The sequence below is a fragment of the Microcaecilia unicolor genome, chromosome 13 (genome assembly GCF_901765095.1).
Source record: "Microcaecilia unicolor chromosome 13, aMicUni1.1, whole genome shotgun sequence".
Taxonomy (NCBI): Eukaryota; Metazoa; Chordata; class Amphibia; order Gymnophiona; family Siphonopidae; genus Microcaecilia; species Microcaecilia unicolor.
This window is the reverse complement of record NC_044043.1, coordinates 49,648,841-49,662,388: the sequence shown is the minus strand read 5'-3', so window position 1 is coordinate 49,662,388 and position 13,548 is coordinate 49,648,841. Positions and strand designations below refer to the sequence as shown.

The 13,548-nt window shown below is 43.2% G+C and overlaps 1 protein-coding gene across 3 annotated transcripts in view; it reads left to right on the top strand.

The window, feature by feature from the left end:
* The window catches only part of VMP1 (vacuole membrane protein 1), a 224,134-nt gene that overhangs the window by 162,057 nt on the left and 48,529 nt on the right, over positions 1–13,548 (top strand). For all 3 annotated transcript variants that reach the window (XM_030186296.1, XM_030186295.1, XM_030186297.1), the window contains exon 8: positions 7,788–7,868. In XM_030186296.1, coding sequence (XP_030042156.1) covers positions 7,788–7,868 — 81 coding nt within the window. The remainder of the gene's footprint in view (positions 1–7,787; positions 7,869–13,548) is intronic.

The following is a 13,548-nucleotide window of genomic DNA, read 5'->3' as shown; positions in this document are numbered from 1 at the left end:
TCGGACCCGGCCTCAAGGAGACGTGAGGATTCCACGTACCGAGGAGTCTCGACGGGCATCGAGCAAAGGCAAAGAAGCACCATCATCGTTCTCCTTCGACGCACGGTACCGGGAGCTCCGGGGCGTCGAGAGAGTCTGCACCTGAGAAACATCGGCGCAGCGAAGATCGCTCCCCCTCGATACAGGAGGTACCGATGCATCTGTCTTCTAGCAGCCCAATGCCTGCTCCCGAGCCTCCACAGATTCTGGCACCACTGTTCCACCGACCCCGCAGCCTTTTCCGATGGCGGCTCTCGACGAGTGCATCCGGGCCTTGTTTCCAGAACTTCTGGAGGGACTGCTACGTCAATCAGCTTCGGTGTCGGGGGTGCTTGCACCTTCTGTACCATCTGCTGCAGTGAGGTCTCTGACTGTGGTGCTGCCTGCAGCATCGGCATCGGCTGCCACGCAGGTCGACTCCCCTTTGACATCGGTGGAGGGATCTTCGCCGCAGTCGGACTGGGTGTCAGCCTCTTAACATTGCCATAGAGGACATCATTCCTCAGCGTCGAGGCAGGTTCAGTGTTGAAGTACCTTGACACAGGTTTTATCCGACACTGAGCAGGAGCATTCGTGGGAGTCAGAGGAAGATCCCAGGTACTTTTCTTCTGATGAGTTCTTAGGGATTTCCTCTGATCCTTCCCCTCCGCCAGAGAGGAGACTGTCTCCACTTTTGTCCGGGAAATGGCTACGGCTATTCCCTTCCCTGTGGAGGTTGAGGATGAGCCCAGGACTGAGGTGCTCGAGGTCCTGGATTATTCTTCTCCACCTAAAGGGGCTAAGACAGTTCCTCTGCATAAGGTACTGAAGGAAGTCCTTATGCGAAACTGGTCGGCCCCTCTGTCTGGCCCTATGGTCCCGAAGAAAGCTGAATCCCAGTATCGGATCCACGGTGAACCTGGATTGATGAGGTCCCAGTTACCCCACAATTCCATGGTGGTGGACTCCGCCCTCAAGAGAGCCAGGAGTTCTAGAGACTATGCTTCGGCGCCCCCAGGCAGAGAGGCTAGAACTCTTGATCCTTTTGGGAGGAAGACGTATCAGGCCGCTATGCTCGCTGCCAAGATTGTCATACCAGCTCTTCACGAGCGTGCACTTGCAAGACTCAATACGGCAACTGTCAAGCTTGGTTGATGCACTCCCTACGGAGTTGGCCAAGCCTTTTCGCCATGTGCTCAGGCAACAGAAGGCGTGTCAAAAGTTCCTGGCCAGGGGTACATTTGACACTTTTGATGTAGCATCCAGGATCGCTACTCAGGGTATAGTGATGCGCAGACTCTCATGGCTGCATGTCTCTGACCTGGATCATTCTGTCCAGCAGCGAATGGCAGATGTTCCTTGCTGAGGGGGACAACCTTTTTGGTGAAAAAGTAGAAGATCTTGTTGATCAGCTCAAGAAGCATAATGATGCTATGGATTCTCTCTCCCACCGGGCGCCTTCTGCTACTGCCTCCTCATCTAGGAGGTATTTTGGGGGGAAGAGGAGTGCTCCCTATTCCTATCCTAGGCATAGATACACTCCTGCTTCTCGGCAGCCTGCCCAGGCTCAGCCCCACCGCGCTCATTCTCGTCAACAGCGTGTGTCTAAGGCCCATACTGCTCCCCAGCAAAAGCAAGGGATGAGCTTTTGACTGGCTCCAATTAAGCATAGCCTCAATAAAAGTGTCTGTACCAGACGACTTGCCGGTCGGGGGGAGGTTGATATGTTTTCACCAAAGGTGGCCTCTCTTAATCTCCAACCGGTGGGTTCTTCAGATAGTCCGATTAGGATACACCCTCAATCTGGAATCCAAACCTCCAAATTGCCCACCAGGAGCTCATTCTTACAGCTCCCAGCACAAACAGGTACTTGCAGAGGAACTCTCCGCCCTTCTAAAGGCTCAAGCGGTTGAACCCGTTCCACCAGGGGAAGAAGGGCTGGGATTCTATTCCAGGTACTTCCTTGTACAGAAGACAGGGGGGATGCATCCCATCCTAGACCTAAGGGGCCTGAACAAATTTCTGGTTTGAGAAAAGTTCAGGATGGTTTCCCTGGGCACCCCATGATTCAAGAGAACGATTGGCTATGCTCTCTGGACTTAAAGGATGCTTACACACGTATCTCAATACTTCCAGCTCACAGGAAGTATCTTCGATTTCGGCTGGGAACTCAGCACTTTCAGTACCGTGCATTGCCTTTTGGTCTGGCGTCTGCGCCCAGAGTGTTTACAAAGTGTCTTGCAGTAGTAGCAGCGTCGCTACGTAGACTGGGAGTGCATGTGTTCCCTTATCTCAATGATTGGCTGGTGAAGAGCACCTCGACGGCAGGATCTCTACAGTCCATGCGAATGACTATTCAGGTGTTAGAGCTACTGGGTTTTGTGATCAATTACTCCAAGTCCCATCTCACCCCAGTACAGAAGTTAGAATTCATTGGGGCTCTGTTGAACACAGACAGCGCGAACTTAACTTCCCGATGCAAGGACAGACAACCTCCTGTCCCTGGTGTCCATGGTTCGAGCGCCTCAACAGATCACAGCTCGGCAGATGTTGAGACTTCTGGTGCACATGGCCTCCACAGTTCATGTAACTCTCATGGCACGTCTACATATGAGATCAGCTCACTGGACCCTAGCTTCCCAGTGGTATCAAGCTGCGGGGAATCTAGAGGATGTAATCCAATTGCCCACCGACTTTCGGAATTCCCTTCAGTGGTGGATGATTCGATCCAATTTGACCTTGGGACGCCCATTCCAAATTCCTCAGCCACAAAAAGTGCTGATGACGGATGCATTCTTCCTGGGGTGGGGAGCTCATATAGATGGACTTCACACTCAAGGAGCTTAGTCCTTTCAGGAAAAGGGTCTTCAGATCAACCACCTGGAATGGCGAGCGATCTGGAACGCTCTAAAGGCTTTGAGAGATCGGCTGTCCAACCAAATCATTTAAATTCAGACAGACAATCAGGTTGCCATGTATTACACCAACAAGCAGGGGGGCACCGGATCTCGCCCTCTGTATCAGGAAGCCATTCAGATGTGGCTTTGGGCATGCCGTCACGGCATGTTTCTCCAAGCCACTTACCTGGCAGGCGTAAACAACAGTTTGGCCGACAGATTGAGCAGGATCATGCAACCTCACGAGTGGTCACTGAACACGGGCATAGTCCGTAAGAACTTCCGAGCGTGGGGCACCCCCTCGGTGGATCTTTTTGCCACTCGGATCAATCACAAGATCCCTCAGTTCTGTTCCTGGCTTCAGACCTACGACCGACTAGCGTCAGATGCCTTTCTGCTACGTTGGGGAACAGGCCTTCTGTATGCGTATCCTCCCATACCTCTAGTAGGGAAGACTGAAACTCAAGCAAGACTGCGGAACCATGATTCTGATTGCGCCCTCTTGGCCCCATCAGATTTGGTTCCCTCTTCTTGTGGAGTTGTCCTCTGAAAAACCATGGAGATTGGACTGTTTTCCGACCCTCATCACCCAGAACGAGGGGTTGCTTCTACATCCCATCCTCCAGTCTCTGGCTCTGACGGCCTGGATGTTGAGAGCTTAGAAATTGCCTCTTCAGGTCTTTCAGAGGGTCTCTCTCGAGTCTTGCTTGTTTCCAGAGAAGATCCCACGAAAAAGTCTTTAAAATGGAGGAGGTTTGCCATCTGGTGTGACAGCAAGGCCCTAGATCCTTTTTATTGTCCTACACGGAACCGGCGTGAATACCTTCTACACTTATCAGAGTCTGGTCTCAAGATCAATTCTGTAAGAGTTCACCTTAGTGCGATTAGTGCTTATCATCGCCGTGTAGAGGGTAAGCCTATCTCTGGACAGCCTTTAGTAGTTCGCTTCATGAGAGGTTTGCTTTTGTCAAAGCCCCCAGTCAAACCTCCACCAGTGTCATGGGATCTCAACGTCGTTCTCACCCAGCTGATGAAAGCTCCTTTTGAGCCACTGAATTCCTGCCATCTGAAGTACTTGACCTGGAAGGTCATTTTCTTGGTGGCTGTTACTTCAGCTGGTAGTGAGCTTAAGGCCCTGGTAGTGCATGCACCTTATATCAAGTTTCATCACAACAGAGTAGTCCTCCGCACACACCCTAAGTTTTTGCCAAAGGTGGTGTCGGAGTTCCATCTGAACCAGTCTATTGTCTTGCCAACATTCTTTCCCCGTCCTCATACCTGCCCTGGCGAAAGCAGTTTGCATACCTTGGACTGCAAGAGAGCATTGGCCTTTTACGTGGAGCGGACAAAGCCCTTCAGATAGTTTGCCCAGTTTGTTTCTTTTGATCCCAACAGGAGGGGAGTCGTCATCGGAAAACGCACAATCTCCAGTTGGCTAGCAGATTGCATTTCCTTCACTTAATGCCCAAGCTGGGCTGACTCTGGAGGGCCATGTCACGGCTCATAATGTTAGAGCCTTGGCTGCGTCAGTAGCTCACTCAAAGTCAGCCTCCATTGAAGAGATTTGCAAGGCTGCAATGTGGTCTTCAGTCCACTCGTTCAGATCTCACTACTGCCTACCACAGGATACTCTGCGATAGTCGGTTTGGGCAGTCGGTGCTGCAGAATCTGTTTGGGGTTTAGAATCCAACTCCACCCCCTTAGACCCTTTTTTGTTCTGTTCCAGGCTGCACTCTCAGTTAATTGTTTAGAGTTTCAAGTTAATCTATGTTATGTCCTCGCCGTTGCGAGGCCCAGTTGACCAATGTTCATTGTTTTGAGTGAGCCTGGTTGCTAGGGATACCCCACATGTGAGAACAAGCAACTTGCTTGTCCTCGGAGAAAGCGAAGATACCTGTAGCAGGTATTCTCAGAGGACAGCAGGCTGATTGTTCTCACAAAACCCACCCACCTCCCCTTTGGAGTTGTTGTTTGTTTGTTTATATGCTTTTTGATTAAACTGAGGAGGCACGCTCACGCGACGGGCGGGAAGTTGTCCGCGCATGCGCGGTGCACGCGGTTTGCGCGCTAGAAGGCTCTGGCAAAACTTTTTATTTTGCTGGTGAAAAATTTGCCGTTTCCTGGGCCGATGCGGACGTCGACCCATATGTGAGAACAATCAGCCTGCTGTCCTCGGAGAATACCTGCTACAGGTAAGTATCTTCGCTATCTTGGAGAGCAAGCATCAGTGTTTGATACCTTTCTCAGTTTGGGAAATTTTATTTCAAATCAAAATGTAATATTTTCGGTTATGCTGTGTCTATGTTGTAGATCAATGTTTTAAAAGATTTGCCTAATAAATAAAGCAGCTTCTGCAGGAAAAATAACTATCCTTGGACTTACTACTACTTAACATTTCTAAAGCGCTACTAGGGTTACGCAGCGCTGTACAATTTAACAAAGAAGGATATTCCCTGCTCAAAGGAGCTTACAATCTAAAGGACGAAATGTCAAGTTGGGGCAGTCTAGATTTCCTGAGTAGAGGTATAATGGTTATGTGCCGAAGGCGACATTGAAGAGGTGGACTTTGAGTAAGGATTTGAAGATGGGCAGGGAGAGGGCTTGGCGTATGGGCTCAGGGAGTTTATTCCACGCATAGGGTGAGGCGAGGCAGAAAGGGCGGAGCCTGGAGTTGGCGGTGGTGGAGAAGGGTACTGAAAGGAGGGATTTGGCCTGTGAGCGGAGGTTTCGGGTAGGAGCGTAAGGGGAGATGAGAGTAGAGAGGTAATGAGGGGCTGCAGATCGAGTGCATTTGTAGGGAAGTAGGAGAAGCTTGAAATGTATGCGGTACCTGATCGGAAGCCAGTGAAGTGACTTGAGGAGAGGGGTGATATGGGCATATGGGTCCAGACGGAAGATGAGACGTGCAGCAGAGTTCTGAATGGATTGAAGGGGGAATAGATGGCTAAGGGGGAGGCCAGTGAGGAGTAGGTTGCAGTAGTCAAGGCGAGAGGTAATGAAAGAGTGGATGAGAGTTTGGGTGGTGTGCTCAGAGAGGAAAGGGCAAATTTTGCTGATGTTATAGAGAAAGAAGCGACATGTCTTGGCTATCTGCTGGATATGTGCAGAGAAGGAGAGGGAGTAGTTGAAGATGACTCCGAGGATGTGGGCAGATGAGACGGGGAGGATGAGGGTATCAACTGAGATAGAGAGTGGAGGGAGAGGAGAGGTGGGTTTGGGTGGAAAGACAATAAGCTCGGTCTTGGCCATGTTCAGTTTCACTTCAAATTTAATATCCCAACAATGATATGAACTTAATAGTCTCAGAAGTTTACAAAAAGCTGCTTAATGGTCTCCTTTAATGTAGATATGTTCTGGCAATGTACAACATTCTGCATAGAATAGACTTTTCTTTAGCAAATCCCAGATAGAATAAAAATGTTATTTATTAAATATGGTGCTTATTCACATGCATAAACTGGCATTTAGATGTTTTTGTTGCATAAGCATCTAAATCCCAATTTTACAAAGATAGGATACGCATATCCTAAAACTGGCCATTTCAGAAGGGGAGTGCATGTTTTATTTCCAAAAAGATCAATGTCAGGATTTATTCCTGCTACATGGGACATCTAGGTTTCAAAAAAGTGCTCCTATTGAGCAGCGCTCCACTGAAGGGCTAAGGAGAGGTTGCCCCTTTAATTCTCCAGTGTTTGGTGTCTTTCCCGAAAGTGAAACAGCAGGGGATACTGGGCTTTGTGACAGTTTTTGAGAAAAATAGAAGTTTGTTTCTAAGCACACAAACTTTATAGTGCTATTTTATAACATAAACATTTATGTGATGGCCCATAAACATTGCTGCCTATTTTGACTGGTTGATATTTTAGACTTTTAGGATTCTAAATTGGATACTCTTGTCACACGTAATTTGATGCATAAATGTCCACTTCTTCATGTATTTTAGGATATCAGATCCTGTTCTAAAATACTAGTGGAAGTTGAGATATCCTAACTTGGATGTCTCAATTCCATTTTGTACACACCTTTTAAAATCTGCCTCCACACTTCTTCCATTTTGCTTGTTACATTTATTTTTGTGTTTGTTTCATTTGTTATATGTACTGTAATAATAGTTGAAAAGTAAGATTTTTTTTATTATAGACGCATAAAAATACAACTGACAATATTTTTCTTTGTCAGTTATTATAGGGCATCGATTTTTAGTCTGACTTTCAAGATGTAGACAAACCAAGTCAATATTGAAGTTATAAGAACAATAAGAAAACAATATATTAGTTTTCAGTTGTACAAAATAATTCTACAACCACCAGTCCACCAGATTTGATGATAATCCCTGTGCAAAAGCCAGATCTTATCAATAGAAACCTACAAAATAATTTTCAGCTCGTATTCAATGTCAGTGTTAGTGTTTCGTATAGAAAAACGATAGTATATTTAATAGTGGACATAACTGAAAGCTTTATCAAAGGCAAGATGGCAGAAAATTAGGGGAAACCAGTAAGCACCACATGAATAGATTTCTTTTGGGTATGTATTTATACAGATCTGCATGTATCTAGGGGCACTAGAGAAATAGTAAATAGTACTAGTGGGACAAGAGAAAATGTTTTTTTAGAGACTTTTGGATATTCTCCATATTTCAAGTATCTTAGGGCCCTGTTTACTAAGTTGCGCTATAGGCAGGCTTTCTTTTTTAGGAATATATGGACGTCTCTAGCGTTTAACACGCACTAAAAACACTAGCACACCTTAGTAAACAAAGCTTTTATTGTTTTGTTGACTTTTTTTGATGTTTTTGAGGCTTTTAAAATGGGGGTAGACACAGAAGAAGTTCTGTTGGATATAACTAATCTCCTTTCTTTTTTAATGCAGGACTATGCCTCCCGAGCCAAGCTGGCAGTACAGAACCTGGTGCAGAAGGTTGGATTTTTTGGGATTTTGGCATGTGCTTCAGTAAGTTGATTCAATCAAACAAAGTAAAAATGCACCCTGTAAATACAAGTATTTCTAGATTTGGTTTTCTGGTTCCATTGTTCTGGTGAAATGCACATAATAGTCTACTGCAAATCAGAATTTGAAGCATTGGCATTGTGCCTTTTATTTTTTTTATTTTTTAATACAGGCTTTTTCAGCGTTTATTCTTTTTTATGCACAAGCCCTCACTTCACACCCACAAAACGACCATTTCCAAATGTAAATGTTACATAGTCACGTATAATCTTTATAATTTTTGGCTGATGATAAAAATCAGTAAAGGTTGATTAATTTTTATTATGAAGGTCATCCTTGTAACTGTTCCATGGGCTGCTGAATGCAGATACTTTGAAGTGAAGCTCTCACAAACGGAATGCTGTTTTATCACAATTGGGTCATTTTTTCTGTAAGGCAAATGTTTGTAAAACATTCCTACAAGTGGAATTCATTCATCTAGACGATCTAAGATGAACTGGGCATCAGTGCCATACTGTCTGGATATTTATAACTGTTCAGTGTTTAATCACTGCACTGCTTCTCAAATGGGAAAAACAAGTTACCGCTTGAACAGTAAAAAAATCCACCTTTTTATTTAAGACAATTCTTTCCAGAAATCTTATAGGGATTTCCTTATACAAACTAAGTCTCTGTGTTACTTTATACACTGAATAGATACATGGCTCAGTGTCTACAGAGTACTCCATTCTATCACAGTATAATCTATTACAGGATGTCCAGTTCAAGAAATGCAAACTGCAGTCCTCCTCCTTAGGTAATGGAAAGTTTTCAGGCATAACTTATGAACATCAATGTAACCTAAGTAAACTAAAGTGTGTGATACATACTGAAAATATTCTAAGCATGGGTAGATAGTTAAGCTGGGCCATGATTAATTTGAACCACCTATAGCACAGTCAGATAAATGTCATTTCTTAAACAAATCTAAGTCTTAACATTTTGCCTTTTGCTATCATTACTTCTGGAACTTAGAGCAAATATTGCTAAATCCAAAGCACAGACAGATCTAGACATCAATATTTAACTTAATTTTCTCTGAATAGAGACAGATTGTTTTGAAGCTGAATTTCTTATTGAAGTGTCTCATTGATCCACTCAAATTATATATTAATGGTATAGTTTAGCAGGGAGAAGGGTAAGTACTTTTTTTTTTAGACTTTTTAGATTGCTTCAGTAGTAAATGTATTTATTTTTGTAGATTTGAGAGACTGCTATTCAAATAAAACAATATTTGCATGTACAAAGCCAATAATTTATTGCAACAAACTGAGCAAGGAGGGAACTATATAGCACAATATATAAAATATTCCATTTTAGATAGATTATATATGTATGAATATCGACGGAGAAGTGAAAACATGCAGAAAATATGACATATTTTACAAGAGCAGATCTGCACATTTACCCCCCATCTAAAATTGACAGATCCGCGCCCCTCGGGAGAAAAACATTTAGGTGAGTTGGGAAATGTTAGGCTAAGGTGCTATCCACTTACAGAGCTAGGTTTTAAATGCATATGTGCTGCTACTTGTGTAGGTTGCAAAATAGCAGCCAAATAGCAGCACAAACATATATATGGCAGCCCTTTTTTAAACATACACATGTAATTCCCAATCACCTCTGGTATCAGAACCCCACCCAACAGACAACCCTCATCCTCATCAACCTGCCCCCTTCCCAGCATGGGAGCTGTCCCTATCTACACCCATCCCATCTGGCATGGGCCCAGGAAATGGCTCCTATGAGCTCTAGTGGTGGTCCCGCAAGACTACTGCTAGGGGTCTTTTCATTATGACTAAACTTATGGTGCTTAAGGAAGGGACCTTAGTAGTAACAAGAGCGTATCTTTAAAACCATTTATTTTCCTCATGAAGATATCTCTCTAACCAACTACTGTGCTGATTTCTTTTTCACATGCTTGGATCAATAGTTTTCTGATAGAAATACTCTTGTGGACTTAATAGGCAAAGATCATTTCAATTTTTTTGCTGCTCCTTTGATCTGGTCACATGTTCCAGTGGCAGAAAGACCAGTGGGAATGACCAAAGCGGGTGAACCAGGGTGAAAGACCAAGTTCTTTCATTGAATATACAGTTTCAGGGAAAACTGGGATGAGTGTGGCCTCAATAATAACAGCAGTAACAAAACAATTGCTTGAAGATAAAACTCAGATGAACTCAGTAGCAGAGAACTACTTGCTTGAAGAAGGATCCCATACAGTCTGTGTTTCAGCTAGTACACCTTCATCAGGAGTCCTCATAAAAACAATGATAAAGAAGAAACATCAATATCTCTATGTACCGTTTTAGGCCAACCAGTAGGGAGATTAAAAAAAAACTGCTAGAATGCAGAAAGGTTGGGAAGTGAGGCTGTGTCAGCTGTAAAAAAGCATGTGACCAAAATATATAACAATGTGGAGAAGTCAAGTGAATAAAAGAAATATATGGTAATAAAAATGTGAGAAGAGGAACCTAAAAACGTTATGTGACTTATAAAAGGATATGAGATTATGAAAGAGCACATGCTCTGAGGAGTGCAAAAAAGCAGTAGTATGAAGAGAAACAGGACTGCATACCAGTTCCATGCCAAGCAATTTGTATACGAGAAATTCAGATTGTCTAAAGAGACATGAGTAAAAATATGAATAAAAATGAAAATTCATAAAAACACAAAATGCACTCATTAAATTATAAATCATGAGAACTTACAGTTTAAGGTTCAAATGAATAGACCTTCATTTAAAAGCAACCCTTGTTTTAAAAAATCCTAATATACCAAAAAATAAGTGTGCAGTCTTACATAAAAAAGACCACTGGGGTACAAAAGAGGGCTAATCACATAAAAGCAATTCCACATTAATGTAACCAACTGGCATCATATTCCAAGACATACAGTTCATATCACACTCACCCATTTTGACAGAATAAGTAACTTATCAGCAATTCTACTTATGGCTGGTGTTAAAAAATAAAAATAAAAAGTTTGCAATTTTAGAATACCTACAGACCTATGAACTGCCAAAAAAACAGTTACAGGACAAAAATGGTTCTACTATCTCAGTCATACCATAAATTATGCAAAGAATTTTCTAACACATTCCTAAAGAAGGTAAATTAAAAAACTGCCAAGAACTTACACTGCACCTTTGAGGAAGCTGGCCGGTGGTCACTCACAAACAACAATAGTGCAAGAAAAGTAAAAGGAGGCGCCAATGACCACACAGATAAAGGAAGCCGCAACACTGACGTGCTGAAGTCATACACAGGAGATGTCGATGTCATCAATTGAATCTAATACCGCTGATGACCATATGGTACTTCTGAAAATTACCCAAATAGGCGGAAATTGTCACTAATCAACAGTTGGCAAACAACCACCATCACAACTGTAGTAAAACTACAAAGAGTTAAATAACTGTGAAAGCAGTTGTGGATCAAAAGAGGTTCCAGTGACCCCAATTACATTGTAAACTAAACATAAAACTCCTTGCCACATGCCTAAAAAGAGAATAGATAAAAAGCTGCCAAGAACTTACAGAGGAGCTTCAGATGAGCTTACTGGTGAACTTACGACAATAGTGCAAAAATAAAGGAAGAATGGAATTTGATATACCGCCTTTCTGTGGTTTTTGCAACTACATTCAAAGTGGTTCACATAGTATATGCAGGTACTTATTTGTACCCAGGGCAGTGGAAAGTCAAGTGACTTGCCCAGAGTCACAAGGTGCTGCAGTGGGAATCGAACCCAGTTTCCCAGGATCAAAGTCCGCTGCACTAGGCTACTTCTCCAGCAGCCTCATAGCTAAAGGAAACCACACATACATTGAGGATGTGTCTGTCATCGATTAAATCTATTGCCACCAATGCCAAAGTGTATTCTATATGTGTCATAATTTAAACCAAATTAAATAAGAAAAGTACAACAGCAGCGCAAAAACAATAGGGCCAATCTGAATAATAGGAATGAATAACATGGGAAAGGCAGGTATATGCCAAAAAAAAAATTATATATATATATAATGTGGTCCTTGGGTGATTCATTAAGGGGCCTATTACCAAGTTGCATTAGCTATTTAACATGGGGATTAACACATGTTAACTGTTCGCATATGCTAATTCCCATATGAGTTAATACAGAAAATGCCATTTTAAGGCACAGGCTCTTCCCTGCCCCACAGTTTATACGGAGGTTAGCTATAACACTTGAGATAGCATTAGCTACATTGCATGTCATCTGCTATGCAGCTAACATATGGTAGTGACACTTTCTGTGCATTAATTGGGCAGCAGCCCTCGTAAAAATGCTGGGAATGCCCCAAAAAGTTAATGCAAACATTTTAATTTTGACAATTACTTTACTATCATCCGAAACAACTGAAAATGGTACAACCTATAACACTAAGAGGGGTAGTTATCAAGATACGTTGTTTTCCCATTGATGTATTAAAGGACTCTAATGTTGGTTTCGAAGGCCTAACCTGCATTATTTAGGTTACCCTACGGTACGAAGTAATGAGATGCAAAACATGCATTTGAACATTAATACATTGTCGCGTTACCTGTTATTCCGATAATGTTATCTCTATATATGATGCTTTTATACACTGTTTCCCATGTTCTTATGAAATTAATAATTGTATATGCTATTCTGTTGTGGTGACACCTTGGCGGAGCAATGTAAGCCACATTGAGCCTGCAAACGTGTGGGAAAATGTGGGATACAAATGCAATAAATAAATAAATACCATATCATGGTTTCTAGTGAACACCAGTTGCACACCACAAGCCGCATTATAGCTGGTAAAATAACCCCAACTTTTTCACTGCCCTAAAGCATTGGATCGCCAAGTCATGACTCAATGTTTCTGGGCTGCATCTTAAAGGGGCCAGCAACCTTACAAAATAGTGCTCCAACCAGAAGCTCCCATCTGAAGGGCCCTTCTGACTGCTGAGTGCCCCATCCAGAAGTTCCCCCTCACCCACTGGAAGCCCTCTCAAGTCCCGTCCCACTCCAGGCCTACCTTTGACATTCCTTGGTTTCTAGTGGGCCAGGCAGGAATTTTCAAGGAATGAAGGATACCTCAAACTAACCTTTATTGCTAGCAGCAAAAATGCCAAACTTTCACTCTACTGATCCATCCTTCTGTCCTTGGGATGTCTAGCCTGGGATAAATTGTTGATACCATGGACCTAGTCCTTCCTGTGTATGTTCCCCTTGATCCCTTTTATTACAAAGTCCCTGTACAAGTTCCATCAGAGGCCAAGCAGCATGATTCTCCTAATACCTTACTGATCAAGGCAGAACTGGTCTCCATTTCTCAAGCAATTGGCTGTTCTCCCTCCTCTAAAACATCATCAGCTTGCAATAGTGATAATCAAATGGGTCATCTACTTCATCTAGACTTGAATTCTCCGTCCTCATGACCTGGAAATTGCCTTAACTCATTGGTGACATTCTTATAGCTTCCAGGAGGTAATGTATGTGCTTGTTCAAGTGGAAACTATTTACTACCTGATGCTTTGCTAATGAACACAACCCCACAATGTGTCCACCGACTACAGTCTTGCAATGCTTGTAAGATCTGTATCAGTTAACCTCCAGTTGTCCTCCATAAGAGTATACATTAGTTCTCTCTCGGCCT